The 11,644-nt window shown below is 41.6% G+C and overlaps 5 protein-coding genes across 5 annotated transcripts; all 5 read left to right on the forward strand.

Moving 5' to 3' along the window:
• The first annotated feature begins 508 nt into the window (after positions 1-508).
• LOC130690025 (proteoglycan 4-like) lies at positions 509-3,239 on the forward strand. The gene is made up of 3 exons (XM_057512987.1): positions 509-605; positions 683-781; positions 846-3,239. The coding sequence occupies exons 1-3, from the start codon at positions 573-575 to the stop codon at positions 2,991-2,993; spliced, it is 2,280 nt and encodes a 759-aa protein (XP_057368970.1). The 5' UTR covers positions 509-572; the 3' UTR covers positions 2,994-3,239.
• Positions 3,240-4,102: 863 nt separating this feature from the next.
• Positions 4,103-4,814, forward strand: LOC130690076 (signal recognition particle 9 kDa protein). The gene is made up of 3 exons (XM_057513051.2): positions 4,103-4,327; positions 4,470-4,538; positions 4,615-4,814. Exons 1-3 carry the CDS (start codon positions 4,256-4,258, stop codon positions 4,708-4,710), a joined length of 237 nt encoding a protein of 78 aa, XP_057369034.1. The 5' UTR covers positions 4,103-4,255; the 3' UTR covers positions 4,711-4,814.
• A 724-nt stretch (positions 4,815-5,538) lies between these two features.
• On the forward strand, positions 5,539-6,820 carry LOC132087709 (pro-resilin-like). The gene is made up of 3 exons (XM_057513014.2): positions 5,539-5,678; positions 5,812-6,297; positions 6,371-6,820. The coding sequence occupies exons 1-3, from the start codon at positions 5,670-5,672 to the stop codon at positions 6,728-6,730; spliced, it is 855 nt and encodes a 284-aa protein (XP_057368997.1). The 5' UTR covers positions 5,539-5,669; the 3' UTR covers positions 6,731-6,820.
• An 881-nt stretch (positions 6,821-7,701) lies between these two features.
• Positions 7,702-8,992, forward strand: LOC130690043 (pro-resilin-like). The gene is made up of 3 exons (XM_057513005.2): positions 7,702-7,745; positions 7,871-8,449; positions 8,528-8,992. The coding sequence occupies exons 1-3, from the start codon at positions 7,707-7,709 to the stop codon at positions 8,876-8,878; spliced, it is 969 nt and encodes a 322-aa protein (XP_057368988.1). The 5' UTR covers positions 7,702-7,706; the 3' UTR covers positions 8,879-8,992.
• Positions 8,993-9,984: 992 nt separating this feature from the next.
• Positions 9,985-11,229, forward strand: LOC130690046 (pro-resilin-like). The gene is made up of 3 exons (XM_057513011.2): positions 9,985-10,000; positions 10,133-10,705; positions 10,774-11,229. Exons 1-3 carry the CDS (start codon positions 9,992-9,994, stop codon positions 11,131-11,133), a joined length of 942 nt encoding a protein of 313 aa, XP_057368994.1. The 5' UTR covers positions 9,985-9,991; the 3' UTR covers positions 11,134-11,229.
• Positions 11,230-11,644: the final 415 nt, after the last annotated feature.

Raw genomic sequence — 11,644 nt, forward strand, 5'->3', positions numbered from 1 at the left:
CGTCGTCAGATTTGCTCCACTGAAATCCCCTCCAACCGATTTGCAATTGATAAAGTTATGTAGCTCCGGTATCTATAAGCAACGTAACGTAAAACAAGCCAATAAAAATAAGTCGAAGAAGAGAAAGCGTGGAACGGTAGCGCCAAATGAGAGGCAGCATTGCTCAGAGAAAATGTATCACGATCGAAGCAGCAAGTATAGGACGGAGAAAATCTCGGTAGGTTAAGGGAAGAAAAAAAGGATTTATAAAAACGTGTTTTTATGAAAGTGAAGACTGTTGTTAGAAAGCCGGGAAAAAAATGTACGAGGAATAAAAATAGAAGAGGAAGCAAAGAAGAGTCATCAAGTGGAACAATGCCTTTAATGAAATCGTTGGTGGGAGTGTGTGTATATACTCTTGTGCCTTTAGCCTATATACGTGGTATAGTGCGGTATGTCGTTTTGTTTGGCATTTTCTCCACTTTTTCCCATTTTGATTCTCATGATCAAGAAAAACGTATAGAGGAAGCGACGAATAAAATTGCAGCCATTCTTGTTCGTTGTTACCAGTCTTACGTCGACCATCGACCATCATGAAGGAGACGCCGATCGTCTTCAATGCGGCTGTAAGTTGTCCTATCGATTTTGCTACTGCAATAATTATTCGGATCGTATCAACGACTTGTTTCTTTTTTTCAACCAGTCCATCGTGTTGTTCGCTACATTCATCCTCAACATCCCGTGCGTGATCGTGGCTTCAAGAAGAGTTGCATCGTCCCGTCAAAGCTCCGCTGGATATCTCGTAAGGATCGCTAAAAAAACAGCCAAGTATGATATCGATTGTTAACTTTCTTTATTCATTAAAGGATCCATATAAATTCGCATACGCCATCAAGACGCCATTACCTTTTCACGGAGACTTTGGCCAAACCCCGGCTGAAGGAGCGTCGTCCAATGTCCATTCCACGCGTGAAAGATTGTCCTTTAAACAAGGGTCTCGCAGTGCAACGAATAAAGCCAGGTCTATTTCATCCGGCCAATGGTCGGTTGATGACGACGCTTTGATTGCTTTGTCCGCATCGATAGACGAATCAACGTTCGGAGAAAGAATCGCTCCTAGAGGAAGCTCAGGTAGACAGCAGCAGTTGACGTTTCAACCGAGCCAACAGTTTATCGTGACTAGCTCACCTTCAGTTAAAAATGAGAACCGTAGTGAGTTGAATAAGAAGGAAATCCTTGAGTTCTTTGCTTCTGTATCTGATTCCCAACCAGCTAGCGATGATAAACCCTCGCCCCAACGTCAGGAAACGACTGAACCTTCCCCTTCCGAGTTCCAAGATACCAGCAATGAACAAGGTTTTTCGAAATCCAATGATGGCTTACCTTCCGTCACATCGCTAATCGATAGCCAGAAAAATAACAACGATGGATTTCAAATTGAAAGCTCCTATTTCGGACCGCATTCACGATCCAATCCGTCTGATTGGAGTACCTCGCATTTCCCATCGTTCGGTCCCAGTTTTTCTGTACCCGACATATTCAGAGATACGGCAGTCCATTCTGTAGAAACTGAACTTGCCGGAAGGGAAGTTGGCTCTCCAGGAAGTGTGTCCTCTTCCATTGACGCACTGTACGCGAAGTTCTCTCCATTCCCGCAACAGGAATCTTTCCGTCTAACAGACTTCTCAACTCAATTAACGCCGATTGAGAACACCGCCGAACGTCCGTTCACGTTAAAAGTCCACGATGTCGAAACGTTCAACCCTCCGCTATCAAAAGAAATCGCTCCTCACGTTCAAGCCGTGTCTGCTGAACCTCCGGCCTTTGTTCCATCGACGCCCTTCAAAGCCAATGATTTTCTTCCGTCGAGGTACCCGGAATTGCGACCGCCCAGCAGAACGGCGACCCCTACTCCGGTGGTGACACCAAGCACCGAGAGCATCAAACCTTTTCAACAACCCAGATTTCCCGAGCCTAATAAATACGCGGGATTTATTCCCCAACCTCTTTCGGGACCAGGCGATTCTTTCACCCAATTCCCGAAACCTAATTTCCCTACTTTCCCTTCGTCTCCTAGTAAAACGGTGTACTTTGGCGGACACCCAAACGAGCCCCCGACGCATTTACAGAAGAACATCGTGAGTTTCATTAAATCGAGAGCAGTTCCCGATAAGGTACTCAGCCCCCCAAATTTACCTGCTGGCGATGCTGCATATTTCCCCGGCAATTTCATCAAGTCGTTCCCTTTCAAAACACGACATTCAAACGCCCAAGTTGGCTCGCAGAAAAGCACCGCAACACCTGTGTCAAAGGTGAACGTCCAGCCGGTTCGTTCACCGCCTTCCAATGTTGTCAATCTAGGGCCTGCACCGCCGAAAGCTTTCACTTCGAACAGACCAAAGCAAAATAGTTTGGCCACGCCGAACAACGTGAAACCACAAGCTTTCGTAAGCACTGTTGCCTCTACGGCCCGTCCGCCCACCACCTCGCCTATTCCAACTACGGAAACGAACAAAGTTTCATCCACTCCGAAGCCTTTGTCGACTACGAAGCCAACGCGTTTCGTTGCTTCACCTTTGCTTTCGCACACTAAACCTATCCCACCAATAAATACATTAGAATTAGCTCGGCCCATTCGAGTAGCCCAGCATCATAGCCAACAGGTTCGTCCTCATGCTAATGCTTTTCAATCGGTAAGGAGTCCAGTTCAACAAGCTCAAAGAGGAACATTTTCTGGGTGGACTGGCACGAATTCATTCAGGCCATCTCGACAGTATTCTTTCATATCGCCCAATCCATTTGTTCCAGTAAGGAATCCCCCTATCCCGATATCGAAACAAATAAGGCAAGTACTGCCGTCGCTCACGAAGAATCCCGCAGCCGTCCCAGTGCTGGCACCTCTACCGGTGTATCTTCAACCTGCTAGCGTGACCCTGCCGCAGAGACCATCGTCCAAGACTTCTTCTAATATAGAGAAAGCTGTTTACTACCACGCTTTTGTGTCTTATGGTTAATTACGTATTTTTTTTTCTTTCCATAATGGTTCACTTTGTTTGCAATGGTTTTTGTTTTTGTCCAGCAAAAAAAGGCTCTGCGAGCCATCTGCTAATGACAGAATTATTATTATGTGTTTTCGTTCAGCCAAGATGCTTTTAAGGTAAATGAGCTATCATCTACGTGTGTACAGTCAACGGAAAGTTTTGTTTTTTTCGGCTGTATGTAATTTGCAAAAAAATTTGAATAAAAGCATCAGTACTCTATCTGTGTTCTTTTACTTTATTGCTGTGGTTTTTTGTCTTTGTTTTTACTTTCTCTTCATTTCCCATGGGGTTCAACTACGAACAGTTAACGACTTTTGCAATCAAACAATCTCCTAGCTTTAGCGAAAATATATAATTTTTTCTCTCTCACTTTTACTACCATGTATTAACTGATTTTTCCGGTACACCAATAAGAGTTCTTGCGTAAATGTGAGACAGTGTCATGTGGGCTACCAAGTTGGTGAAAGCTCTGCGACTGTATCGAAAGGAGTTAACGATAACAATGTATTAATTAAGGAACGCGCCCGTTCCATCAAAGTCTACTTCACATTAATCTTGTCTAGTTTTTCTTTGTCCTTTCTAAACTTCGCGGTAATTTTCCGTTGGTTCTGTATTCTATTGTTCCTTCTTTTCGCTGCATTTTGTTCCCTGGTGGTTACTTTGCCCCTTGTTGGAATAAACATTCTGTGCCTGATTTGGTGAAATGATGCACTTTCGTGTACTTGTCACGGCCAATGGCAGTGAATTAACAAGAGCTATACAAAAACGCATTGTTCTTTCCCATATAGAACTTTACAGATAAAGATTGGTGAGTCATGAGATGTGTTCTGTGGACTCAGAACAACCACACGTCGAGCATCAAGGATAGTTTCCGATTCTGGTCTATATCTCTTTTAGTTATCATAGGATTGCTCAACAATGTACTCAGAATAGATATTACATCGATAACGTTAATTAGCAATACATGAACTAAAGAACCTCGAAAACTCAAATGCACTACATTTAGAAAAGGAAACGGGAGAGTTTACGTTCGATTCCGTACAGAAGAGTCTTTACACTGGTATCATCAGTTCCCGTATTCTCATACGTAGTCGACTGCTTTTCCCTTGCCTGTCAGAAAAACGAATTTTGAGAGTTGACTGACAATCTAATGTGGCTAACATATGTTGTTTGTATTTTGATGTACACCTATACAAATTAGTTTTAGTTAAAAGTTTAGAACGTAAATTTTTAAAATGACCTTCATTAAAAGCTGGGAAGATTTTGAAAAGGCTGCAGAGAAGCTCTACTTGGCCAATCCTATGAAGGTAAAATATTGAACTAATCGACAGCTATCGTGTGACGTTGATTCATAACCAGTTTATTTATCAGTTTATATCTGTAGTATTGACGATATGTTTTTTAACGTTTGGATTCAAGTAATAATGCATACTTGTTTTTTATTCATAGGTTCGTTACACAATGAAGTACAGACATATCGATGGTGCTTTGGTGCTGAAATTTACTGATGATGCCGTGGTAATGAATTCAAAGCTATCAATTGTTCACCAGACACATCCTAATGGGGTATTTCTTTTCACATTTAAAAAAATAGTGTTTGCAATACAGAACAGAGGTTCAGCAGGATTTGAAGAAGATTGATAGATTTATGACTAACCTCATGCGGCACATGGTTTCCAGCGACAAATAAACTGTGATTTTTTGTTGCATTTAATGATGTATCCTCAATGTTTCATATTAATTCTGATGGTTCATCAATATCCATTACTGATATCATACAAAACACTGAGAATATGTTGCCTGTCTTACAAGCGTAGCAAATCTATTTACAACACTGTTTAATGAAAATAGTGAAAAGGTAAGCACGTTTTAGATAGGCGCAAGAAAAAAATATAAAAATCAAAACAAAAGCGTTAGAAATAGAAATAGGAAAAAAAATGTGAAAATGGAGAGTTCACGCACGGTAGAACTTTATCGTGATTCAGTTGTTACAACTTCTAGCGCGGAAAGTGCGGTGTTGGCCATTGGAAAAACCGTTTCTGTCAGAATAAACAAAGACACATCTGTAGAGATCGATGGGTACCTGTGACATACGAGGTTCATGCTGCTTGGATTACGCTAAAATTTTCAGCAGTCTAAGATCGTACAAAAGTTAGGTAGCAGAAAATCTCTTACTTTCCCTACAGAGTCTCTCAAAACGACAAATACGACCGATATGATTTAGCTCTACACCCACCTATCCGCCATAGCTACACGATATGTTCACTTTTCCCATATTTGCAGTGTCACCAACAGATTTCATTTGCGGTTCAACTGCGCATTCTCCATTTACAAGAAAAGTGAAAGGAACAGCGGGGATGGGAGACCGAATGAAGAGCATCCAATATCTTCGCAACGTGAAGCCCAATAGACGCTATACACATTAGCAGCATGCCCGTATTTCTTTCAAGGGAGGCAACAAGTCGAAATGAGAAAAAGGAAAATCTTTGCTGCTTTCATGCGCGCACACGCGCATCTTTCGCAAAAGAAACCGCCACCAGTTTGAAACCTTGAGGTGTAGGCAAGGGATTGGTATATAAAGGACAGCTCACCACGTCTCAAATCATCAGTTCTTCTTCTGAAGCATTCGAATCATCTTCTTCCAGCAACATGAGCAAGGTAATTTTAGCTTCGTTAATTTTTTAGACTGGAACTGGAGAAATTTAATGACACGCAGAACAGTGGGCTGAGAATAGTTTTTAACTATATGATCCATTTTCATGTTCTTGTCGGGATTTCTTTTGAAACGCAGCATTACATCATTTTGGCTGCCTTGATCGCGGTGGCGTTGGCTAAGCCACAAGGCTATGGCGCAGGAGCGGGACTTCAGCAACAGGGATACGGTGGCAAAGCTAATCAACAGCAACAGGGCTACGGAGCTCAGTCAAGCGCTGCTCAACAAGGCTATGGTTCTCAGGTGTCAGCAGGAGCTGGAAAGAATTATGGAACACAGTCAGGTGTTGCCCAACAGCAACAAGGTTTTGGTGTCCAGGCTACAGCAAGCGCTGGAGCTGGACAAGGATACGGAGCTCAATCTGCTGCCGCTCAGCCCCAACAAAGCTACGGATCCCAGGCTTCATTTGGTGCAGCAGCTGGACAGGGTTATGGCGCACAAAATGGAGCTTCTCAACAGCAACAAGGTTATGGTTCATCCAACGGCCAACAGAAACCAACCAACACTTATAACAGCAATGGCAACGCTAAGCCTTCAGCCTCCGCTTCATCTTACGAACAGGAGGTACTGGCACAACACAATATCATTTGTTCTTATAGAATTATTTATTTAAAAGAATATTATTTCGTCTCAACAGCAACCCCCGATGCCATATGAATATGCCTGGGAGGTAAAAGATGAGCCAACCAAGAACGACTACGCCCATGAAACTAAGAGCGATGGCAAAGTTGTGACTGGATCTTACCGCGTTGCTTTGCCTGATGGCCGCACTCAAATTGTTTCTTACCGCGCTGATGAGAACGGCTACGTCGCTGATGTCAAGTACGAAGGTGAGGCTCAGTTCCCCGCACCATCGAACGGTAACGGAAACTATGGGAATAGCAATGGCTTTGGAAACGGAGGCAACAATTATGGAAATGGCAACGGCAACAACAACTACGGAAACGGCAATACCAGGCCTAATGGAAATGGCAACAAGCCAAGCACTTCATATTAGAACTTAACAAGAACTCGATTATGTATCGCCATAATGCTTAATTTTGTGTACGAATAACCGTGAAATTCAAATACATTTATAATTTTCTTACAACAAATAAAATGGGTACTTCTGTTTGAATTCTTGCGCTTACGTTTTGTTAAGTTAAATCAAACCAAATATAACAAGATGAAAGTTAACACGAAATCAATTAAATTCAATCAAATCAAACATATGAACATAAAGCCTAGTCAATAATCTAGAAACTAAACTGGCACATAGTTAACCCGAAGATTGGATGTTATCTTCTAGTAGTAAAGTAAATATAGAGAGATAATATACAATGACTGATAAAATTTTTATTTATGTTACTATGAGAATATAACTTGGCAAAGAACAATTACTTTTTTCAGATTTTTTACAAAGAATGTTAACTCGGACACTAATAATGTAGTTGAATCTATAAACTAGATTGTGAGAGACATGGAAATTTCTCCGACGTTTCATGTGAGATTGTTTAATTGCATTTAAACGAAATGCTTGAAACGTTTGAATGATCAAATTATTTGTATCCGGTTCATAGCCAAAATCAATTGTTTGTAAAGCTTCGCAAAAGACATTTTATTCTTCACGTCATATCAATAGAAATACTTTGTCAATCGGCCTATTACGATTATTTTAAACGAATTTTTAACGAAAAATCTATATTATGTTTTAGTTTAAGAAAAGTGAAAGGAGAATCTGGGTGAAAATGAGAGTCCAACAGTCTTATCACAGGTACATCGTGATATACCATACACTACATACGGATACCAGGTGCCCACGTCTTTCGAGAGAGGGAAGGAGATGGCATCAGAAAAAGAAAATGTGACGCCTTTCATGTCTGTGTGCGCACTTCTTTTGCACAAGAAAAAAAAAAAAAAAAAGAACCACACGATTTGAAACTCGAGGTATTGGCTACTGATGAGCTTGGTATATAAAGGACTGCACGCAGTCCATGAAAGCATCAGTTCTTTCCCTCAACAACATGAACAAGGTAGGCAAGTTTTACAGAGCAAGTGGCATCTTTGAACCAAGTTCCAGTATAGGTTCAGTTCAAATGAAAGAATTCATATTTTGTTTTTTGATTTAGTAAAATTTTAAATATTTTTCTTTAAACAGTTCATCATTCTTGCTGCTTTGATCGCTGTGGCTGTGGCCAAACCCCAAGGCTATGGTGCTGCAGCCGGCCAACAGCAACAGGGTTACGGAGGCCAAGCTGGACAGCAACAACAGCAACAGGGTTATGGAGCTCAGCCCGGAGCGACTCAACAGCAACAAGGTTATGGTGCTCAAGTATCTGCTAGCGCTGGAGCTGGACAGGGTTACGGTGCTCAAAACGTAGCTGCCCAGCAGCAACAAAACTATGGCTCTCAGGTCTCCGCAGGTGCTGGAGCTGGACAAAACTATGGAGCTCAGTCAGGTGCTGCACAACAGCAACAGAGTTATGGTGTTCAAGCATCTGCTAGCGCCGGAGCTGGACAGGGCTATGGTGTTCAAAATGGAGCTGCCCAGCAACAACAAGGCTACAGTGCTCAAGCCGCAGCTGGAGCTGGACAAAGTTACGGTTCACAAAACGGAGGTGCCCAAAAGCAACAGGGTTACGGCGCATCCAGCACTCAACAGAAGCCAACTAATACTTACAACAGCAATGGAAACGGAAACAAACCTTCCGCATCTGCTTCATCTTACGCACAGGAGGTATACTCCCGAAAAGAATTTTAAACTTCTAGCCCTTGATTTAAATTTGATAACATCTCTTAAAATGCGTTTAAATAGCAACCCCCTATGCCATTTGAATATGCCTGGACCGTCAAGGATGAGCCAACCAAGAACGACTACGCTCATGAAACTAAGAGTGATGGCAAAGTTGTGACTGGATCTTACCGCGTTGCCTTGCCCGATGGCCGCACTCAAATTGTTTCTTACCGAGCTGACGAGAACGGCTACGTCGCTGATGTGAAATACGAAGGTGAGGCTCAATTCCCCGCACCATCCAGCGGTAACGGAAACTACGGATCTGGAAACGGAGGCAGCAATTATGGCAGCAACGCGAATGGCAGTGGAGCTAACAGCTACGGTAGCGGGAATGCCCAGCCAAACATTCCCAAACCTATTGCTTCATATTAAACATTAAAATGAGCCATGTATCATGATAACGCTAATTATTTTTCTATCAATCATGATGATATTCTAATAAAGTTTGGAATTATATTACAAAGAAGGAAGCCCTTGCCTTTTAAATTTATCTCTTTTTTTCAATATTTAAAACAATGAAGAGAATTGGTAAGTGGAACACGCCTGAAAAAAGAGGGAGTGCATTGAGCTTGATTGAATCATTAGTTCTATGATAGTTATTTATGGCATGAATTCTCAAGTTAAATAATTGAGATACCAGTAATTGCGGTTGCAACTCTCAGCAGGAATGGAACAAAGTTGAGAAACTTTGTAGTAAAATGATATTATGATATGAGGCCGTTCCGCAGTATGTCAGATTACTATTAAGCAAAATTTTTACATAAATCAATAAAACAGGGACATTGAAGGAAACTTAAATTTGCCAAATGCCGAAAATGAATACAACGCAAACCTTTAGGGTAATTGGTTAAGGCGTGCTTTTCCCCTTTTCAATAATGGACATAAGATGCATCGTTGACGTTTATTAGGACGACAGTTTCTTAAGACATGGATCGCACCACTGAAATTTAAAGTTGATGACACTATTCAGAGCTTTCTATAATGTAATGCAATATATGGACTTGATAGAAACGCATGTCAAGGTTGGTTTCCAAACACTTGGCATTCAATTTCATAAGAAAATTTCGTTTTGCACGTGGTGTAAAGATGCAAACCTAATTAATTACATGTACCGCTTACGTACAGTAAATTATAAACAAATTCTTTTGATAGATCGCAGAGTATCCATCTCCATAACTTGTTACGTCTGATCTTAATTGCAGGTCAGCCCAAAGATCTCGTGCAATGAAAGTAAATGGATGAGCTATTATGTCTATTATGAAACGGTGAGCGAAAAACGTTCGAAAGCACACCAACCCTCATACAAAGGAGAAAGAGAAAGAATCAAAATAGGGGGAAAGAAAAGAAAATTCGAATGTGGATGTTCATCCTTCGCAAAACGAAACCGCCAAGAATGAAAACCTGCAGGTATGGGCGGTTGTAGCCCAACCGGTATATAAAGGGCTCACGAAGCGAAGGAAAGCATCAGTTCCCTTTCTGAACAACATGAATCAGGTAAGTTCTTTAAGAAAGAAATTACATGATCATAAGGCGGATTGTTGGACAATTTTAAGCTTTATGGTCGGACTGCTTTTAGCATTTTTCAAAAACTGATCCTGTGGAATTTTTTGTGTTGCTTCGAAATAGTACATTGTTTTAGCTGTTTTGGTTGCTGTGGCTATGGCCAAGCCACAAGGCTATGGTGCAGCAGTCGGCCAACAGCAACAGGGTTACGGAGGCCAAGCTGGACAGCAACAGCAGAAGCCGGTATACGGAGCTCAGTCAGGAGCGGCTCAACAGCAACAAGGTTATGGTGCTCAAGTATCTGCTAGCGCTGGAGCTGGACAGGGTTATGGTGCTCAAAATGGAGGTGCCCAGCAGCAACAGGGCTATGGCTCTCAGGTCTCAGCAGGCGCTGGAGCTGGACAAAACTACGGAGCTCAGTCTGGTGCCGCCCAACAGCAACAGGGTTACGGTGCTCAAGCATCTGCTAGCGCTGGAGCTGGACAAGGTTATAGCGCTCAAAATGGAGCTGCCCAACAGCAACAAGGCTATAGTGTTCAGGCCGCAGCTGGAGCTGGACAAAATTACGGTTCACAAAACGGAGGTGCCCAGAAGCAACAAGGTTACAGTGCATCCAACTCTCAGCAAAAGCCAACGAATATTTACAACAGCAACGGAAACAGACCGTCCACATCTGCCTCATCTTACTCACAGCAGGTATTGAAGTAATCACATTCTCTATTTAGTGAACACTCAAATGACATCTATTGAAATTCTATTAACAGCAACCCCCTATGCCATTTGAGTATGCCTGGGCCGTCAAGGATGAGCCAACCAAGAACGACTACGCTCATGAAACTAAGAGCGACGGCAAGGTTGTGACTGGATCTTACCGCGTTGCTTTGCCTGATGGCCGCACTCAAATTGTTTCTTATCGCGCTGATGAGAACGGCTACGTCGCTGATGTCAAGTACGAAGGTGAGGCTCAGTTCCCCGCACCATCGAACGGTAACGGAAACTATGGGAATAGCAATGGCTTTGGAAACGGAGGCAACAATTATGGAAATGGCAACGGCAACAACAACTACGGAAACGGCAATACCAGGCCTAATGGAAATGGCAACAAGCCAAGCACTTCATATTAGAACTTAACAAGAACTCGATTATGTATCGCCATAATGCTTAATTTTGTGTACGAATAACCGTGAAATTCAAATACATTTATAATTTTCTTACAACAAATAAAATGGGTACTTCTGTTTGAATTCTTGCGCTTACGTTTTGTTAAGTTAAATCAAACCAAATATAACAAGATGAAAGTTAACACGAAATCAATTAAATTCAATCAAATCAAACATATGAACATAAAGCCTAGTCAATAATCTAGAAACTAAACTGGCACATAGTTAACCCGAAGATTGGATGTTATCTTCTAGTAGTAAAGTAAATATAGAGAGATAATATACAATGACTGATAAAATTTTTATTTATGTTACTATGAGAATATAACTTGGCAAAGAACAATTACTTTTTTCAGATTTTTTACAAAGAATGTTAACTCGGACACTAATAATGTAGTTGAATCTATAAACTAGATTGTGAGAGACATGGAAATTTCTCCGACGTTTCATGTGAGATTGTTTAATTGCATTTAAA

This window comes from Daphnia carinata, chromosome 6 (assembly GCF_022539665.2).
Source record: "Daphnia carinata strain CSIRO-1 chromosome 6, CSIRO_AGI_Dcar_HiC_V3, whole genome shotgun sequence".
NCBI lineage: Eukaryota > Metazoa > Arthropoda > Branchiopoda > Diplostraca > Daphniidae > Daphnia > Daphnia carinata.